This window comes from Chiloscyllium punctatum, chromosome 20, assembly GCF_047496795.1.
Source record: "Chiloscyllium punctatum isolate Juve2018m chromosome 20, sChiPun1.3, whole genome shotgun sequence".
Classification (NCBI taxonomy): Eukaryota; Metazoa; Chordata; class Chondrichthyes; order Orectolobiformes; family Hemiscylliidae; genus Chiloscyllium; species Chiloscyllium punctatum.
This window is the reverse complement of record NC_092758.1, coordinates 9,723,723-9,744,840: the sequence shown is the minus strand read 5'-3', so window position 1 is coordinate 9,744,840 and position 21,118 is coordinate 9,723,723. Positions and strand designations below refer to the sequence as shown.

The following is a 21,118-nucleotide window of genomic DNA, read 5'->3' as shown; positions in this document are numbered from 1 at the left end:
CTTTATTTCTCTTCAATCAAAAGCTTCACGATTTTAAGCACCATTTGTAAATCTCCCTTTTAACTTTCTCTGCATCACCTTCTGTAATCTCCCCCATGATTGAACTCCCTCATTCCGTTACCAGCTCAAGTAAATCTCTTCTTCAAGGGCTTGAGATCATTCCTAATTGATTACAGACCAATTCTGGGCTGTCCCCTCCACAAAATTTAAATGAAAGGCCAAAGGTCAAGTTGTCTCATGAAGGCTGTTGATTGCTGGAAAACTATTTGATTCCTCGCCTGTTGATATCTGAAAGTGTGAAATTGATGAAATAAAGAGAATGTTGGACAATGAGATGTGTTCCATTTTCTGTCATGCCATGTTAGAATGGTATTCAGGCTTCGCAGGTCAGGTAAATAAAGATTTGAAGCAGAGCAGAGCTCCCTCTATACTGCCCAAGACCCAACTTCACCATTTCCACCAATGAGACCTTAGGCCATTTGGCAACACAAGTGACAGTTGGATGATCTAAGGTTAGAATATGTCTGGTATATTGCCTGACCTGCTTTCCGTGATGACCCTTAATCTCTCAATGCTTTGAATTGTTGACCTATCGTCAGAACTGGAACATGTTAATGATGAATAACTTTTGTGCAAGCACCTTAATCGGGAAAGAACTTGTTGAAAAGGTTTCTGAGGTCAAGGGATTAAAGGTAGAAGTGATGATACTGAAAGGCAGGAGGAGGAGATATGGAGATGTAAAGACAGAAAGATCAGACCCTGTGGTGATGCACGTAGTTCCAGGTCTGCAGTTGTTTAAAAGCTGCTCCCCTCAATGTCACTCCCTTGTGATGGACAGCTATTGACCTGATGCAATGACTGTTTCCGGCTCTCCTGTTGAGTGCCTTCCAGTATTTTGCAAGTGCGGGGCATTTGAAGCAAAAACAGTATTCTGCTTTTGTCCAGGCCCAACATTCTGGAATTCCCTCCCTCAACCATCCCTTCTCTCTCCTCCTTTATTAAACTGCTTCAAAACAAATGCTTTGACAAGGCTTTTGGCCAAGTCAGCTAATATTTCTTTCAATGTCCTGCTATCCAATTCTCTTGTGAATAGGACATTATTTAGTGTCAGATGTGTTCTATAAATGCACATTGTTATTTTGCTGAGCCTTAACATTAGGAAAGCCTCCTCATCTCCCAAATGAGCTGACCAAGAGACCAATGCGGACATGACCCAAACACTTGGAGGGAATGTTTGGACTGCATTGAGCCACAAACTAATGAGGCCTTTAATGCAATTTTTGTTTCCCAAATTCCATTTAACAGGTTGAAACTATTGGAAAGAAGGTGACTGAGAGGATACCATTCACAGCCAACAAAGATATTTCCAGGATCGACTTGCAAGCTCCCCCTACTAAGAAGCTAAAAATTTAACGGTTACCTGCTCCTTGTGACTTTCTGTTATTAGTTATTTTGTACACTCAATATTAGTTTTTTTTATAAATGAGGAAAAAATTTCAACATATATCCATTATGCTTATAACACTACTTGACAATTTTTAGGTAGTTTTTATGAAAGTGTTAGAAGGGGGCACCTCCTCAATTTGTGTTTTTTTTAACCTTTTCTTTTGGATGGAGTCTATACAGAGGCCCCATTTGAGCTGGCAGATGTTTGCAAGGGTTACACTGATGTCTAACCTGCAACATTGTTACTGAGTAAGTTATTCTAAATTTTTAATCATAATCCTATGTACGTTTGTAGTTGGGGGAGGAAGGATGCACAGAAATTAAGTCCTTTGGATACATCATCCAGGCTTTTTCCTCATGGACCAAGCATGGGTGCCAACTCTGGAAATATTCATGGAGGTGCCAACACAGAAACTCTTGCCTCCAACCTCATCACCCACAGTCCTCCTCACCTTGGTTGCCTAACACATCCATCCCCTGAGGGCACTGCCTTCCAGCAGCCGTTGGAAAGCGAGTAGGCCGTCCTATTATCCAATTGAATGGTAGTTGACAATCAGACAGCATAATCTTTTCTCTGTTAAAAAAAACATTCATTCGTATTCTATTTTGTGGGTGTGGAAACAGGATGGTCAGCACAGCTGACTAGATGGCAAGCAAATGGTATACAGTAATACCAATAGCACAGGTTCAATTTACACTCTGGCTGAGGTAGACTTGGAAGCCGCCTCCTTATCTGCTCCCTGCCTGATGCAGAGAGGTGCTCCTCAAGCTTTATAACCAATTGTCCCTCTTTTCAAACAGAGAGAGTGCAATGCTCATGTTCTGTCATGGACTATGGCTAATTACCTTCCGAGATTAATGGAGTTCCATTCCAAATGATCACTGAATCTTCACTGCCATACAGAATCCTTAAGAAAAATAACTTTAAAAATATGTAAGTTTAAAAGCCCAGGGAACCAACCAGTGAGAAATTCGCAGCCAGGAATTTTTAATACTGAATTTTAATCCATTGAATTATTGTTGTAAACCTTGAAGATATTTGGATATGATCAAAACATTAATGTTTTTTTAAAAGCAGAAACTGGAGTCTGTAACCAACTTTATTATGAAATGTGAAAAATAGATGCCTATTCTCTATTTTAATAAAAGCTGGTTTATCACAACCTGTGATAATTGGATGGACCTCTTTCTCCAATACCAAAGGGATTGGATTTTATTGGCATCGATAGCAACTTGATAAATAGTGAATGTAGAACCTTTAATTAGAGGAATGAAGCGTGTGTATGTTGTGAAATGGAACAGAAAAGCATTGAGACATAAATCCCAAGTTAATAACTTTCAATAGTGATATTTGGCATCGACTGATACTGTGAAAATGTACATGTACGTACTCCTGAATTGATTATACCAGTGACTTTGTATAAAGATCACTTCTGTATAAACCTTTTTTGTTTTGTGTTCACATTGAAGAATAATCCTATTTGATAAGCCTCTTTCATAATAAAATCAAAATTTGGAAACTTGTAAACAAAACCTTTTAAGTCTGTTTTCACATGCACCACCAACCATGAGGGTCGCACTTGTCCCAGGTGTTGTCACTTGAATATCAACAGTCCATCTTGTTTGAAATAAAATTATCTCAAAATGTATGCTTTGGTTGGGCCTGCATCTGATTCTTTGTGCAGTGATGGATGTTTTGCTCTGCCAACCAGAAATACAGGATTTCAGAGGAGGTGAGAAACCCAGGTGACGTTCTGTAAGTACGGATTCAAATCTCTCCATAACAACAGATGGTGGAATTTGAATCCAATAAAAATCTGGAATTAAGAGTGTAATGATGACCATGAAACTATTGTCAATTATCATTAAAACTCAGTGATGCCTTTTCAGAGAAGGGAAGTGGGTCTGGAGTCCTGTGTAGGCCAAACCAGATAAACATCATCCTTATCAGTTGCCATCCTTATCTACCCTCTGAAAGGGCAGAGCAGAGCACTGCAGTGGCATGAAGCGACAAATCTAGACAACCTTGGTGATCTTCCTGTTCGTTAATATCTAGGTTATTCCAAGAATAAAAATATTTGTTTTCTGGTATAGACTTGATGTTTGTTGGAAACAGTTAACAAAATAATATGAACACCTTCATTGCAAGTGAATGCAAATTTGGCCAGGTCAGTTGGAAGGGGAGACACCAATTGGTCAATAGTATTACCCTGATGGAGCCATAGTGTTTGCAGTTTGAAAGTCAGTCAAATGCCAGCAACCACCTTGATCGCCAAGTGTAGAAAAGATAGCACAAGCTGCTGTTGGCAGAATCATCACTGCTCTTTCCCTCTCTCGAATCATCCTGAAATATCATACAAGACGGATAAAGGGACAAAAGGGATAACTGCCTTATCCACCTTCCTCTCTCAAAAGTTGCATTTATTTTTTTAAAATTGGGTGTCACTGGCTGGGTCTGCATTCATTGCCCAACCCCAATTGCTCAGAGGGTGGTTAAGAGTCAACCATATTGTTGTGGTTCTGGAATCACATGTAGGCCAGACCAGATAAAGATGGCTATATCCTTCCTTAAAGGACACTAGCAAATCAGATAGTATTTTTTTCCCGACAATCAACAGTGGATTCTTGGTCATCATCACTCTTTTAATTCCAGGTTTTTATTGAATTCAAATTCCACCATCTGGCATGGTGGGATTTGAAGGCTGGTTCCTGGGTTTCCAGATTAATAGTCTAGTGATAATGCCTCTAGGCCATCACCTCCTGTTTGCTGTAACTGACCAGATACATACTCACTGCAAAAAGATTTTTAAAGCAAGATTTCATCTCAGCACTATTGTGTCCAGAATAACTCAAATTAAACAGTTGTACCTTTAGCAGCAAAGGAACATTTAATTGTATATTTCAGTTAATCCTCTGCTAACCTGTTACTTGTATTTTTCCAGTTTGTATGGGGGTCATGAATCAGGACTTGTTATCTTTTAATACTAAACATCTGAGTTTTAAGAACAAAAATAAGCACTTATTTACTCTCTTCTAACCTGGTTGTGTATGTGGTTAACTCAGAATCACCAGACCATCTTTGTGGTGTACTGGGAAATTGACATTACCAGCACCAGGAGCCAAATTAAACTGCCTGGAAGTGTGGAGGAGGCTGATTTGACTGAGGCATTTAAGAGGGCATTGGGTTTTTTTCTGTATAGTAATGATGTACGATGATATGGGGGAAAGGCAGGTGATTGGTACTAGATAACAGAACTGGTGCAGGCATATTGAGCTGAATGGCCTCTTTCTGTACCATAATAATTGTCATTCTGTGAATAAAGGCAAAAAAAATTTATTTTTAAAATGTACAGTAATTTTTAAAAACTTGTGAGGTTGCAACTCTCTGACACCATTATTTTGAGCGTTGCTAACCTATACACAATAGAATCTCTGTCTTTACATGATCACAGAAACAGATTCCTGGGTAAAACCTCCAGGCGGATGTACTCAGCCAGTTGTTCTGGTTTAGTGATGAAGATTACTTTCTTGGCAGTGTTTTCGTCCAACCTGGAAGATTGGAGTTGAGAAATGCTCACATTGCAATTCAGCTTAAGACTAAACTTCAGCAGTGACTCAGTGGGGACCACTTTCATCTCCAGCGTCACTAAGTTTTAATTTGAAACCCCCATTCCAAGAAACTTGATCACAAAATCTGTGCAGAATTAGAGAATGATGGCGAAGGGTTGTTTTGCAGACTGGAGGCCTATGACCAGTGGTGTTCCACAGGGATTGGGACTGGGAGTTTTTTGTTTGTCATTTATACAAATGATTTGGTTCAGAATATAGGAGGCATGATTAATAAGTTTGCAGTTGACATTAAAATTGGTGGTGAAGTGGATAGTGAAGAAAGTTACCTGAGATTACAAAGACATCTTGATCCATTTGGTCAATGGGCTGAGGAGTGACAAATGAAGTTTAATTTGGATAAACGTGAGGTATTACATTTTGGCAAAACAATCAAAAGTAGGATTTATACAGTTAAGGCCCTGGGTAATGTTGTAGAACAGAGAGACCTAGGGGTTCAGGTATATACTTCTTTGAAATTTGCGTCACAGGTAGCCAGGGTGGTGTTAAGAAGGCATTTAACATGCATGCCTTAATTGCACAGACCTTTGAGTATAGGAGTTGAAATGTTATGATGAGGTTGTAGGATGTTGGTGAGGCCTCTGTGGAGTACTGTGTGCAGTTCTGATCACCTTGTTATAGGAAGGATATTATTAAATTTGCAAGGATTCAAAAAAAGATTTACCAGGATGTTGCTGGGAACAGAAGGTTTGAGTTAAAACAAAATAGGCTAGATAGGCTGGGACTTTTTACACTGGACCAAGCAGTGACCTTATATAGATCTTTGAAATCTTGTGGGGCATAGATAAGGTGAATAACAAACACATTTTCCCTACTGTGGGGTGTGTTCAAAACTAAGGGACATATTTTTAAGACAAGAGGAGAAACATTTAAAAAGGACGTAAGGAGCAACGTTTTTACACAGACAGAGGTTTGTGTGTGGAATGAACTGCCAAATGAAGTGGTGGATTCAGGTACAGTTACAATGTTAAAAATGTTGGTAAGTACATAAATAGGAAAGGATTGGAGGGATATGGACCAAATGCAGACAGATGGGACTCATTTAGTTTGGGAATATGTGTCAGCTTGGGTTGGATGGACTGAAAGGTCTGTTTCCATGCTGTATGACTCCAGGGTAGAACTGAGGAAATGTTACTAGTGTTGGGGTTCCATTGATCACATCAGGATCCTTTCTACTCTTTCCAGTGATCATAGAAGAATTGCAGACACAATTTTGAATTACAGAATTCTCCCCAGTGCCCTACCTGACATTTAGACCTCAGTATTTTCTAATCACCCTGTTCAGAGATGTTATCATATACCTTTGGAGCAGGTGACTCTTGAACCTGGGTTTCCTGGCTCAGGGGTAGGGATACTACCACTGTGCTTCAAGATCCTTCCAAAATTTCTCCTTCAACATCAGTAATAATAATTCAGTCTGTCTGAATAAACATCACCAAGTAGTGTGTGCTTTCAGTGTACACATTGTCTGCTGTGTATCCTATTGTGACCACATTTCAAAAGGTGTTCATTTGTCTGGAAGGTGCTTTGGGAGATGAAACTTCGATAAAAATGCAACTCTTTCTCTGAAGTGATTTAGTCCATCAGTTGGTAACTCTTTTATCCCTTAACTCAATCATAACTGACACTCCCAGTATAGTAGGAAGGGAGTGCTGCACTATCAGAGGAGTCGTCTTTTGGATGAGAATTAGAACTGAGGCCTCTTCTGCCTTTCTGGACAATGGTGCAATTTGTAGAAGAGCAGTTGAGTTCTCCTACATCAACATACAACTCTTCCAAAGACAGAAGCTACTGGTGTTTTGTTTCATTTTCTCTCTGTGGGATTGCACTGTGCACAGCTGGTTGATGTAATTACCTGCACAATAACTGTGTCAGCATTGTAAAAGAGCTATCTCTTTGACTGTGGTGCACCACTCTGGGGATCCGACATGATCCATGACTACATTCTTGGATCCTTTATGATGGAGTTACACGTCCGTCATTTGCAAGTATTTTTCTACTATCTATGACTGAGCTCTGGTTGGGCTTGCCCATGAGAATAGCAATGAGGTATGAAGGAAGAAAAACCACTAAAGATAATGAGCTTGTCATGATCTCTGTACTATAGTTGAAAGAGTTAATGCTTAATCTATCTACACCATTGATGATGTAAGTGGCCATATGACATCAAACTCCAGAGAGAGATGGTTCTGTGTTAGACCCCCTGCTAAGCTGACCCTGTCAACAGAAGAATGGATAATAAAAAGTAAAATTACAAAATCATGAGGGACAATGGATAGAGTGAATAACCAAGGTCTTTTTCTCATGGTAGGGGTGTCCAAAACTAGAGGGCATAGGTTTAAGATGAGGGGAAAGATTTAAAAAGGATCCGGGGGCAACTTTTTCACGCAGAGAGTGGTGCACGTTTGGAGGTGGTGGTGAAGACTTCTACAATTCCAGGGCGACCCCCGTATCCATGGAATCATTTTCCATGGTTTCACTTATCCATGGTTTAACACAGCTGGAACATATAAATGGGAACTTTCCAGAACCAGAGACCAGGAGGCTGTCGGGAAGGTGTGTTTCCCATTGAAATCAATAGGTTCGCTCCTAAACATGGTAGGTCCTGGAACATAACCCTCACAGATACTGGGGACTACGTACAACAATGAAAAGGTACCTGGATGGGTATGTGTATAGGAAAGGTTTAGAGGGATATTGCTGATAAATGGCTGGTCGACATGGACGAGTTGGACCGACGGGTCTGTTTCCTTGTGGTACAGGTCTATGACTCCTACCAGCAGCTCATCTTCATTATTGAATCTAACCAAGAACACGAACTTTTCTTAAGGCCCTACTACCATGAGAACAGAATCTTGTTGCTGTTTGTGGGAGATTGCTGTGTGTAAATAATCTGGAATGTTTCTTACATTAAACATAGAAATAGAGAAAACAGCTGCAGGCCCTTCGAACCAGCGCCACCATTCAATATGATCATGGCTAATCATTCCATTCCCACCGTCTCTCCATCCCCCTTGATCCCTTTAGCCGTAAGGGCCACGTCTAGCTCCCTCTTGAATATATCTAACGAAGAGGCCCCAACAGCTTCCCATGGGAGAGAATTCCACAGGTTCATAACTCTCTGGGTGAAGAAATTCTTCCTCATCTCAGTCCTTACCCCTTATTCTCAGACTGTAATCCCTAATCCTGGACTTCCCTAACATTGGGAACATTCTTCACGCATCCAGCCTGTCCAGTCCCATCAGGATTTTATATGTTTCTATGAGATCACCATTTCCCAACCCCCGACCTCATTCTTCTAAATTCCAACAAATCTTCTAAATTCCATGGTGGTTCAGTGGTTAGCGCGGCTGCCTCATTGCACCAGGGACCCACGTTTGATTCCAGCCTCAGGCGACTGTCTGCGTGGAGTTTGCACATTCGCCCTGTGTTTTCATGGATTTCCTCCGGGTGTTTCGATTTCCTGCCACAATCGTGAGATGTGCAGATTAGGTGGATTGGCCATGCTAAATTGCCCATAGGGATGTGTAGGTGAGGGGCATTAGTCAGGGGTAAATGTAGAGTGATAGGATAGGGGAATGGGTCTGGGTGGGTTACTCTTCGGAGGGTCGGTGTGAACTTGTTGGGCTGAAGGGCCTGTTTCCACACTGTAGGGACTCTATTCTATGAATACAACCCCAGTTGACCCAGTCTTTCCTCATATGTCAGTCAGTTGTGGTTACAATTTAGAAGGAGTTAATTGCCTGGAAAATGATTGGGAACATTCTGACATTGTGAAGGGTGTTATAGAAATGCTGTAGCATGTTCTATGTACACACAGAAACAAAGGGGATATTAACATCATCATAATAAAAGCAAAATAGAGTGTTTAGGTCTGTCTCCAGTGGAGACTGGGCTGCTGAATGTATTGAAGGGGTCAGACAAGGAAAGTGGAATTGAAGCCATGATGAAAGCAGCCATGATCATACTATGCAGCAGACATGAGGGACTGAATGGCCAAACCCTCCTATTCTTATGTTTTTGGAAACACAGGCATTTTAGTATAGGGTATTGATTTCCCGCTAGGTTAGTTTCCACAGGAGTGAGATACAACCATCCCCTCCCTCCCCCCCACCATCATCACCTTCTTATCTCCAATCCCTCCCAGCCACACAATAGCTGCCCAAAGATGGTTTCATTTGGAAGAATAGAACATACCAGCTGCGTATAATTACCCAGCAGCCGCTGAAGAGCACCGGTGGGTTAACGATGAGCCAAATGCCTAGTCGCTCTGGGTAATAATTGGAGAGCAACCAGATTAAGTTCTTAACAAATTGGTAATCCATGCTGTTCATTGAAAAGTCTTTCATGTCAAATACAATGCAGAAGTTATCACAGATGTCATCATCACACTGCTTGCCTGCTGTTTCCTGTGGAGTACAGAACATGTTAAAAGACACAGCCATTTTATTAACTCTCTGCATTAATAATCAACCACATCACTCTCTGCATTAATAGACAGTCATATCACTCCTTTCTTGAATGCCCAGATACTAATTCCATCTGCCTGTTCTCCAATAATTTATCCAAGAAACCAATCTGTGTATGTGTGATGGAGCTGAATGGCTGCATCTTCATCCTACCCTGTAGCAGATTGGTGAACAGCTATGTATTTATGAGAATGATGGAAGAATGTGGACAACTTCACAAGGGCAGTAGTCACTGGCAGAACCAGGCTCTGCTTGTGAAACAGGAATCTGGTGATAAGGGTTGCGAAAAGGCTACTTGACCTTCATAGTTATCAAGGCTGCTAAATTAGAGTCAGAAGGGAGGACAACAAAACAGGTCAGTCTTGTCTCTCCAATCATTGGATAGATGATCCTAAAGTCACAAGTATCCTGGACGGGAGGCAAACTTGCTAGAGAAAACATATAAGAGGAAGTGTTTTGAAGACATCAGCAGTGTAACCTGGGGACAATCATCGCAAAAGCTGGACCCTGAACTTGGAGTTCAGAGAAGGAGGGCAGGCCCAGCTGAGTGACTGAGGTCTGGCCAGCTCTCCCTCCCCAGTGTGGGTAATAGCGAAATCTCAGCGAGTCTGAGGCAACTTTGTCTTGCAACTTGATCCAATTTATGCTGCAATGTTCAATGGACTGAGAGACAAATAAGTAGATTGCAGGACCAGGACAGGTCCTAATCATTGTGTTGGGCAATGGGCAACCATACCTTATCTCTGTGCTGAAATTTACATTTGTAGGTGGGTGGGTTCATACAATTCCCCAGATAACCTTCACACTGTCCTCTTCCTCCTCCTCCTCTGCTCAGCTTTTCCACAATCTTACTGTGGGAAGGCCACATGGAGAAACCAGGACTGACATATATTAGTCCAACTTATCTTCTGTATCTCACAACAGTTCTACAGTAGAACCAAAATATTCAACTTCAATATGACCAGCCTATTCATTTCTAAGTATTACTGTTTTAACCTCAGGAAGGGTGAGGCCTAAGAGTTAGCCGGGCCTCCATTGCCCTAACTCATGCCCTAAAGTGAATGATTAATGACTGATGGGCTCTGAAGAGAGCCTTAATGTTAAAATGTTAGCAGTTTCTCTCTCCACAGATGCCAGCGGACTTGCTGAGTTTCTCCAGCATTCTCTGTGTTTGTTTAACAACAACTTAGGGACCATTCACCCACCCCAACTCCCTCCCCTCCCAACACCTCCCCACATTCCCACAGCACTTTTCCATAAAATCACAGAATGTACCATACCTGCCCGTTTACCTAAGACCTCAGAGGCACCTTTCAGGTGAATCAGGAATTTACCTACACTTCATTCAATCTAGTCTTCTGTATTCACAGCTCACAATGTGGTCTCCTCTACAGTGGGGAGAGAAGGCAAACGGGGTGACCACTTTGCTGGACACCTATGTTCCAATTGTAAAAATGACCGTGAGTATCCAGTTGCCCACCACTCCAACAAATCACCGTCTTCCCACAGTGACAATTGGCTCAGGCCTGGTGTGGTGTTCCAGCGAAGCTCAACACAAGAGCAGGATCAGCATCTCATCTTCCACCTAGATACCTTCCAGCTTTCACCACTCAACATTGAATTTCACAATTCCAGTACGTGAACACCCTCCTCCATATTTGTTACTTTGTCCCATATTCCCAGGCCCTATTTTTATCTGGATTGCACCCAGTACAGCCAACCCATTTTCAACCACTTACACTTCTCACTGGCACTTTACACAGCACTTCTCTCTCTCAGTCTCTGCTCATCATCAGCTATCTCTTTGTTTGCTGATCCTTTATTTCCCTCTCTCTGCTCACCATTTCCATGTGCTGTATCAATTTCCCACCTCACCCCATCATCAGTATAAATACTACCTGTTCTCAGCTATCCAGTACAGTCAGAGGGTCACTGGAGTTGAAATGTTAACCCAGTTTTTCTCTCCACAGATACTGCTAGACCTGAGTTTCTCCCACAATTTAGAACATAGAACATAGAACATTACAGCGCAGTACAGGCCCTTCGGCCCTCGATGTTGCGCCGATCAAAGCCCACCTAACCTACACTAACCCACTATCCTCCATATACCTATCCAATGCCCGCTTAAATACCCATAAAGAGGGAGAGTCCACTACTGCTACTGGCAGGGCATTCCATGAACTTACGACTCGCTGAGTGAAGAACCTACCTCTAACATCAGTCCTATATCTACCCCCCCTTAATTTAAAGCTATGCCCCCTTGGGGCATTTTTGTTTCTATTTCTATTTTTGTTTCAGATTTCCAGCATCTGCAGTTCGTTTTTTATTATTGAATGAAGTCACATGGGTTGAATGGAAGAACACAAATTCATACAATATACAGTCTGATCAAACTCCCTCAAACAGTCAGAAAGAGATAGAAAAACAAAGTTTCAGGAACTAAAATAATACTAGAGGATATCAACACCCTACTATTAATTCAGATAATCTCTTTGTAAAAGGGAAAGGGGACACAATCTTGCATTGTATTTGAGAGACTTTTTAACCAGTAAATAACAAATTCAATTATAGATGTGGCAGTTCTGTACTTAGTTTTATGGAATGAATTGAAGCAAATGGATAGAATATCGATGGGAGAGCATTTTTATGGCAGAGATCATAATTGAGTTAGTTTTAGAATCATTACCGAAAAGGATAAGACCAAGAATAAAAGACCAATGTTATAGTGTGAAATAGCAACAATTTGGTCACTTGAAGGAAAATCAGCGTCAGACCAGTGCAAGGCATACGAGAGGAGATAGAACAAATAGAGATATTGCCAGAGAAACTCAGTAGATCCAGCAATTTCCATGGAGAGAAAACAGACATAATATTTCAAGTCCAATGACCCTTCTTCCCTTCCCTTGCCAGATTTCAGGGAATAAGCAAGAGTGAAGTAGGCAATTTAGAGAAAACTCATATCAAATGACTTGAGCACAATATCACAAGACACCTTGAGGAGTTAAGAAAGTACAGGAATTAAATCAAGAAGGAAATTAGGACAGAAAAGAGAGGGCACGGAAAAATATTGGCATGTAAGTTCAAGGAATATTGGCAAGTATGGTCATTGGATAAATATATAGATGATAATAGAATAATGTAGGTTAGATGGACTTTAGATTGGTTTCACAGGTCAGTGCAACATCAAAGGCCGAAGTGCCTGTACTTGGGTGTAATGTTCTATGTTCTAAGATCAAGGTAAAGCAAAATATGCTATAAATAATGAAGAGCAAGTGGTTTACTAAGGAAAGAGTAGGGTCTATTAGAAACCAAACACATAGTATGTGTGGAGGTACAAGATATGAGCATGGTTCTGAATAAAGATGCAGCTGTTTTCACAATAAGAGAAGGATGAATCAGACATTGTCACTAAGGAGGAGGCCCGTAAGATATTGGATGGAATAAACTTAGTGAGGGAGTAATACGAATAGCTTCAGCATCTCCAGGTCTAAATGAAATGGAACTCTGGGCTGCTTCAGGAAAGAGACTCTGACAGTCATTTCCCACTTCTCTCTTACTACAGTCCTACTGCTGGATGATAGCTAATGTTCACAGTTGTTTGAAAAAGGAGGAAGCAATAAAATGAGAAATGACAAGCCAGTCAAAATTTCTTCAGTGGTGTGCAAGTCATTGGAAAAAATTCTCACAGAAGATTAATTGGGGCAGTCAACATGGCCTTGTTAAGGGAAGGTTTTGCTTGACTAAGCTGATTGAGGAAGAGACGTGGAAGGTCATTAAGGGCAGCACATCTAATGCAGTCAATATGAATCTTAGCAAGGCTTTTGACAAGGTTTCACATGGCAGAGTGGCCAACAAATACAAAGCTCATGAAAACCAAGAGCAAGCTGGATTCAAAAATTGGCTCAGTGGCAGGAATCAGATGGTTATGGTTAATGAGTATTTCACAGTGGTCAGTACTGGATTCTTTACTGTTCCTGGTGTGAATCAATGATTTTAACTTAATTGTAGGGAGCATGACAAAGTTTTTTTGCAGATGATATAGGCTGGGATATTGATATTGAAAAAGACAGCAGTAGACTACAGGAAAATGGCAAATGGATTTCAGTCCAGTGAATTTAAGCAAATGTAACTAAGGAAGCAAGGAATCAATTATAAATAGTAGGAATCTAAAGAAGAACAGAAGTGTAGAGTATCATTGAAATGCATTTCTACAGATCTCCAAAGACCAAAGGACAGAAAATGAGATGGTTAAGGGAGTACTTCCTGTCTTCATAGAATCATGCAGTACTGAAGAGACCCTTCAGCCAAAACAAATCTGTACTAACCGAGTACTAGAGTATAAGAGCAGGAAATTATCCCAGAACTGTATAAAACTCTACTTAAACTGAGGATAAATTACTCTAGATTATTGGTCATCACATTACTGAAATGATATGGTGACACTAGATAGGGTACAGTTGGGATTTCTGAGAATGTGGTTGGGCTTAGAATTTGAGTGATCAAGAAAAATTGGATAGGCTTGGATTGGTGTTCCTTGGAACAGAGGAGGCTGAGGGGAGATTTAATTGATGTGTCTAAGATTATGAAGAACCTAGATAGTGTGGCTAGAAGGATCTATAACCAGGTATGCATAGATTCAAAGCGATTAGTATGAAGATTAAAGAGGATTGAGCAGAAATTGTTTCACCCAAATCTCACTGTGTGAAAGACTGGGACAGAGGCAACATTAAAACATTAACATTAACAAAAAAACACTCGGACATGCTGTTAAGGTGCCTTAATCTACAGGGCTACAGTCTAAAAGCTGGAAAGAAGAATTAGGCTGGATGGCAATAGCTTTAACAAACACTTATTATGAGGGGTAAAATAGCGGATTCTTATTAAACTGGAGTATTTAAAATGTTCCAAAAATTCTCTTTGGACATGAAATCTAAACTCACCAAAAGATATACAATGAACTTCATAAGACTTTGCAGGTTCCGATCCTTTGCATGATGAAGTTTGGCTGTTACCAATAAAATGGGCCTGAGGGAATAAAATTACACAATGACTTTACTTGCCTCAATTTAACTGTGATAACTGGGTGGTTAACTGTATTCAGTTGACTGGCATTCACTGGGAATCCACTTGCCACTTTTGGGGGCCTTGTGGCACAGTAGCTAATGTCCATACCTCCTGGCCAGAAGTTCTAAGTTCAAGTCCCATCTTGGGAGCTGATGGCAACAGAGTGAGACCAAACAGGTTGATTATCAATCTCAAAACCATTGTATTACCCTTCTGGCAGGTGATGGTCGCACAATACATGAATATATATATTATAAAATCAAGGGGGATTTTGGGGAAACAATGAAAAGAAAGGGCACTATTTGGCCCTAAAACAAATAAAGCCGACTGTTGCGGTGCAGTGGTAGTGTCCAAACATAAAAATAAATAAATAAGTTTTGAAAGAGGCAGCCTTTCTTGTAAAACAAATAAGAGTGGGAATTTCCTGGTTAGCTAGAACTGTGTGGGAGCTGCAGCATAACACTCCCCCCTTATTAAAAGACACCCTGCACAGTTTCTTGCCATGAGGAAATTACATCCTTGTGTGTAGGTGGTGTAACTCTGCAACTAGTACTTTTAAAGATTAGGCTCTATTCTTCATAAGTAAAATCAGACAACTGTGGTATCCACTTTAACATTCATTTCTGCTGTTACAGAGCCAGTATGTAGTTAGGAATTGTGGGTATCAGCCTAGGGTCAACAGGGAGCCTCTCACCTCTAGGTCAGAAAACCATAGGTTCATAGCATCATTGCAGAGACTTGAGCCCACAATCTAGTGTGATTCTCCCAGAACACAGAATGTTGGAGTTCAGAGGTGCCCTTTTCCACACTGAGATTCTATTCACACTTTTAAACTGATGTGAAAGAATCCCTGGTCACTTCTGGAGGAAGAGCAATAAAGTCCTCCACAGTGTCCTGGGCCAACATTTATTCCTCAACCAGCATTGTTAAAAAACATTAAAACTGAAATTGATGGAAAAGCTCAGCAAGTCTAACAGCATGTGTGGAGAGAAATCAGAGTTAACATTTCAGGTCAAGTGACCATTCCTCAAAACAGTTTTCATTTCTGAACTACAGCATTTGCAGTACTTTCGGTTTTTACTGCAAAAAAGTAACAGTATTGCTAGAAAAAGACCCGTTTTGTCAAAACTTTTGTAAATGCGTAGAGGTATTGCCATAGAGAAAATACTAATTAGGGTCCACTGACCAACCAATCAGCATTCTCCTCTCATACGCTATACACATGGTCTGTCCTTTATTTTTATGTTCTTACAAATTTCCTCACAGTACAAGATGCAAAGGCTTCAACAAAATGTGTCTTTTTTTCAATATACTAATGTTGTGGAGTAACAAACAACTAACCGACAACTTATTATCTGGTTATTATTTAATTGTTTTATAACTCATTATCTGGAGGTGCCAATGTTGGACTGGTGTGGGCAAAGTCAGAAGTCATATGACACCAAGTTATAGTCAAGTAGACCTGTTGGACTATAAGAACATAAGAACTAGGAGCAGGAGCAGACCATCTGGCCCATCGTGCCTGCTCCGACATTCAATAAGATCATGGCTGATCTTTTCATGGCCTCAGCTCCACTTAACCACCCCCTCACCGTAACCCTTAATTGCTTTACTGTTCAAAAAGTTGTCTATCTTAGCTTTAAAAGCATTTACTGAGGAATCCCCAATGACTTCACTGGGCAGGGAAGTCTGTAGATTCACAGCCCTCTAGGTGAAGAAGTTCCTTCTCAATTCAGTCCTAAATCTGCTATACCCTAATTTTGAGGCTATGCCCTTTTGTCCAAATTTCATTCACCAGTAGAAATATCCAATTTATGTCTATCCTGTCTACCCCCTTCATAATTTTACATGTTTCTATAAGATCCCCCTTTATTCTTCTAAATTCCAATGAATATAATCCCAGTCTTCTCAGTCTCTCCTCATAATCCAACACTCTCAACACTGGAATCAACCTGGTGAACCTCCTCTGTACTCCCTCTGGTGCCAGTACATCCTTTCTCAATATAGATAGGGTGGATAGTGAAAGTCTTTTTCCTAGGATGATGACGTCAGCTTGTACAAGGGGACATAACTACAAATTGAGGGGTGATAAATTTAAGACAGATATCAGAGGCAGGTTCTTTACGCAGAGAGTGTTAAGGGCGTGGAATGCCCTACCTGCTAATGTAGTCAACTCAGCCATGTTAGGGAGATTAAACAATCCTTGGATAAGCGCATGGATGATGATGATGGGATAGTGTAGGGGGACGAGCTGAGAATAGTTCACAGGTCGGTGCAACATCAAGGGCCGAAGGGCCTATTCTGCGTTGTATTGTTCTATGTTCTATAATCTGGCATCATGTGACTTCTGACATTTTACATCTCATTGATTATAAAGACCGTGGTCATTCAGTGGTTTTGCTTTGTTAGTGTTGTTTTCTTTCAATTTATTGCTTCCTCTATATTTATATATTTTAATACTTCAATAAAAAATACGATTTAAGAGTGGAGAAGACAGCAAAATTTACTCATCTTATTCATAGAAACCTATAAAACTTGTATCAACCTGTAAAATTCAAATGGGACCAGACAGGAAGGATGTTCCCAATGTCTAGGAAGTCCAGAACCAAGGATCACTGTCTAAGAATGTGGGGTAGGCCACTTAGGATTAAGATGAGGATGATTTTCCTCACCCAGACAATGGGCAGCCTGTGGACCTCTCTGCCACAGAAAGGGGTTGAGGCCCAAACATTGAGGAACTCTTTGGGCTAAAGGGATGAGGAGAAATCAGGAATAGGGGACTGAACTGGATGATCAGTCAAGGTCATATCGAATGGTGGAGCAAGCTCAAAGGGCCAAATGGCCGACTGCTCCTATTTTCTATGTTTAACTCTTTAGATTCTGGCTCTTTGTTTCAGAGTTATTTTTCTCCCCTGTTTTCTATTAATGAAAGAATCCAGTTAATAAAGTGTGAGGATACCTGCCTGCCAGCATTGTCTTTCTCCTCCAGCAACACTGCTTTCCCGCTTCTCAGTTCAGTCTTGATGTCTGAGTCCTCAACAGTGATTGAGTCAACGCCAAACTCCTTCCTCCATTTCAAGTAACGGAGGATCGCATTGAAGGCCTGATCCACAGATCGGAAAGCCCGCAGGAACCTTGCAAAAGCCTTGTCATTCAAATCCTGCAAAACATCACTCAATTCTCAGGCACTCACTGAGGCCATTTTCTTTCCTCCCTCAATGCTTTAATAATGACTACTCCACATTGGCACCTCCCCATGTTCAGGCAGAGTGTGTGCGCCAGTGGAGTTTCTGACACTCCAAAAGGTCATAGACAGCCTTCCAATAATCCAAGTTTGGACATAGTCCATAGTTTGATCTTACAAACATGTTTCAGTCAGCCTTGATTGCGCTCTAATTTCTTAGTGAGAAAGTATGGGCTGCTATGTCATTCTAGACACATGATCATATAATCTAGGCTAGCATTCTGCTCCAGTACTGAGGAAGTGCTGCACTGTCGACAATGCACTCTTGCAGTAGAGATGTTTAGCCAAAACCCTGTTTGTCTGCCTTCTCTTATGCATATTCTTCTGGGAGGAGTAGCAGTTCTCCTCCATCAATATCTAAAAGTGCTTATCAGCACATTTATTTCATTTCTGTTTAGGGAAGCTGGCCTAAAATTGTACATTTTGCTCCAAGAGAGATTATACTTCTTAATGACTTCTCTGACTCTAAAGCACTTTGAGAGATCCTGAAATAATGAAAGACATTGTTATAAATGAGAGGATATTTCTTTCATTGGACTCGATGTGTAAAATATCTCCCAGTGCACAAACTTCATCCACAATTAATATTTACACTAGATTATCCAGAACTTAAACTTCACACAAAATATTTTCATTAGATAATTCATTAGTACAATTCATAAACCTATTCCTACCTTTGGGAATGTGTTGCTTATATCCTGAAAAAGAAAATAACAAAATTTAGATGATTTTTGTTAATTAGTGCTGTGACTCAGAGATTTAAAACAATCATACCTTTGCCTTCTGTTCTAGCAAGACTTTATTCTCCTCTGAGTCTGATACAGTCGGACAAGATCCCTCTTCAGAGGCAAGGCTTTCATTTTCCCTAATAGTAAAACATTTAAAAATTGCAAAGATATATGACACAAATGTTTGACATATCTTTGCCATAAATCTCTACAGCTGTTAACTTCCTGAATTAAACACCTGACTCCATGTATTGTAGGGAGAGGTGTAATCACTGAAGAGCTTTAAGAGATTAGAATATAACAACTTGAGGTTATTTCTTCCATTTCATCCAGAAAAATGCTAATGGACTTTGCTGCTATTTTACTGATGTATAAAGAATTCTTGGTGGATTGGGGAATGAATATGTATCCTAATATTGTGGAAATCCTATGTGCCATTTTATAAATAAAGTGATTACAATAAAGCAATAATTCGATAAGGCGAACCAACTTTAGCTTTTTAATTTAATTGTGGATACAAAATATGAAACAACTTATTTCATAGGTTTTGCATTCATTCAAACCAGAATTCAATTCCTGATGGGCAATTTAATCCAGGTCCCTTTGACAGGGTACCAGGAATTGCTCTTTGCACGAAAGAAATGTCCAATTCAAATGTAGTTATGTGATATTAAAGGGTTAACTTGCTCTGCTGACTTGCAGGAAATTGGATGTCCCGAGGCTAGGGTGGGATGCCTCTGACTTACTGATAGGTTGTAAGAAATTACATTATCATCTCCTATTATTGAGAGCCATTTACGTGGCCATTCAGAGCCATTTACATGTCATCTCCTACTATTCAGAGATAATTTACACTTTCATCATCATCCTATTCAAAATCAATAAGAATATTACAGATGGAATTACCTCTGAGCAAGGAGGCCCAAGGTTAAGTTTTGCCTGCTCCAGACGTGTGCTATAACATTTCTGAACAGGTTGTTTTTTTAAAAAAATGCAGAACCTAAGGCCTACACAGCTACAGGCAAAGCTATCAGCAGTGGAGCCAAGGGAGCTCAGTGTGAGACATGAGGCCAATATTGGAGGGATTGCAGACTTTACAAAGCACTGAATAAGGTTAAAGCAGTTGGGATGTCCAGTACTATGAAGGACTCTGAACACAAAGATGAGAATTTTAAGATATTAATATAAAGAAAGTTCTTCAAAAAGTTGCAGGCAAAGTTACCAATGAATCCAATACTGAAATCACGAAAACTGATGAAAAGCTTGGTTGAACAGTGGGATAAAAGAAGATTTTTAGAGATAGAGCGAATATTTAGGGAGCGGTACCTGGAAATTGAATCAAGTGGCTGAGAGCTTTGTTACAAATCATGGGACACCAGGAGTAAAGAAGTTCGTAAAAGTTAGAGTGACAAGAGTATTTGAGAGATGGTAATAAGTGCAATGATCCTTACAGTGTCAAATGATTAATCTTATATGTAAACATCATATTCACATAGTATTTTCCACAACTTTAGGATTACCCCAAGTACTTGCACAGCTACTAACATGTTTGACATGTAATGTAGGATATGCAGCAGCTAATTTGAGTTGAGTGAACTCTTATAAGCAGCCATATGAAATGATATGATGTATTTTCATTATGTTGATTGAGGGATAAATAAATGTCAGTCTAAATAAATGAATACACAGCAAAATTCATTTTGACGTGTCATAATCCAATATTAATTAGAAAGTGATAGCCATGCAAGGTTATGATTTAAGAACAGGACACCTGCAAAATGGATGTAACTTTAGTGCTTGGTAATTTCGATTGAAGAAATTATATATGTAGTAACCTTTTTAAATACTGATAGATATGCCCCCATTACTGTTACAGCAATGTTGTGACATTCTGGGATTTACGGGATGAGAGCCGGTTTCCCCCAATTTATGGTGCGTCTGTATACAATACCCTTATCGGCTACCTTGCCGAAGATGCCATTCCATTCTGACTCCGATGGTTTCTTGAAGTCATTTCTGTCGCCCACTATTTGCCTGGTGGTAAAGCTGGACTCAAGAGCACAAACTCAGAGCGAATCATTCGCATTGTGCCGTCACTCACTCCTGAATGCTCACAATAGAACAAAGCACCGGTAACATTCCTGTGACTGCAGCAAGATGTAGTGTGTGTGTGTCGAAGAGGGAGATTACAACTTCAACTGAATCCGGGACCCATGTCCCGGAGAGTTAACAGGGACTGTATTACAACATTGCAATTGTATGAAATAAAACATCACTAATTTTTTTACTCATTTTAAAGGCAAAAAAGACCATGACATGCAAGATAAATTAACATGGGAAGTATTAAACATTGTATCAACACATATTCTCCCTGTTCCACTTCCGCATTGAGTTGCACTTTGCAACATTCCATATGATAGTAAATGTTGCCCACACGCGGGATTCCTCATCATGCCATGGGTGGGATGGATCACGTGAGATAAAGAGGCGGGACTGGCTCCCTGCGAGCGGCGAGAGTCTGCCAGGGGGCGGGGTCTGCC

General features: G+C 40.4%; 2 protein-coding genes across 4 annotated transcripts in view; one reads left to right on the top strand and one right to left on the bottom strand.

Annotated features, from left to right (window-relative positions):
- LOC140491863 (UDP-glucose 6-dehydrogenase-like) overlaps window positions 1-3,063 on the top strand; it is a 43,551-nt gene extending 40,488 nt beyond the window's left edge. Inside the window, exon 12 of one of the 2 annotated variants that reach the window (XM_072590281.1) lies at window positions 1,306-3,063. In XM_072590281.1, coding sequence (XP_072446382.1) covers window positions 1,306-1,413 — 108 coding nt within the window. In that variant the 3' untranslated portion in view covers window positions 1,414-3,063. The remainder of the gene's footprint in view (window positions 1-1,305) is intronic. The other variant, XM_072590280.1, reaches the window with a different exon arrangement.
- A 1,741-nt stretch (window positions 3,064-4,804) lies between these two features.
- Window positions 4,805-20,976, bottom strand: LOC140491862 (uncharacterized). Of its 2 annotated transcripts, XM_072590277.1 has the most exons (7): window positions 20,543-20,976; window positions 18,625-18,715; window positions 18,525-18,548; window positions 17,570-17,766; window positions 14,483-14,567; window positions 9,271-9,482; window positions 4,882-8,536 (listed from the first exon to the last, which is right to left on the bottom strand). In XM_072590277.1, exons 1-7 carry the CDS (start codon window positions 20,590-20,592, stop codon window positions 8,341-8,343), a joined length of 855 nt encoding a protein of 284 aa, XP_072446378.1. In that variant the 5' UTR covers window positions 20,593-20,976; the 3' UTR covers window positions 4,882-8,340. The 2 variants fall into 2 exon arrangements, with proteins under 2 accessions (XP_072446380.1, XP_072446378.1); XM_072590279.1 differs by lacking the exon at window positions 20,543-20,976 and having other exon boundaries at window positions 4,805-4,995; window positions 18,625-19,116.
- Between the last annotated feature and the right edge of the window lie 142 nt (window positions 20,977-21,118).

Bases quoted from the DNA above. Each gene is read 5' to 3' on its own strand.
- LOC140491862 (XM_072590277.1), bottom strand. From the start codon at position 20,592: ATGACTTCAAGAAACCATCGGAGTCAGAATGGAATGGCATCTTCGGCA. The intron at 9,483-14,482 runs GTGAGTTTAGAT...TGTACTCCACAG, and splicing joins AGTTCATTGTATATCTTTTG to GAAACAGCAGGCAAGCAGTG. The intron at 8,537-9,270 runs GTATGTTCTATT...CGATTGTGGCAG, and splicing joins TGGGTAATTATACGCAGCTG to GAAATCGAAACACCCGGAGG.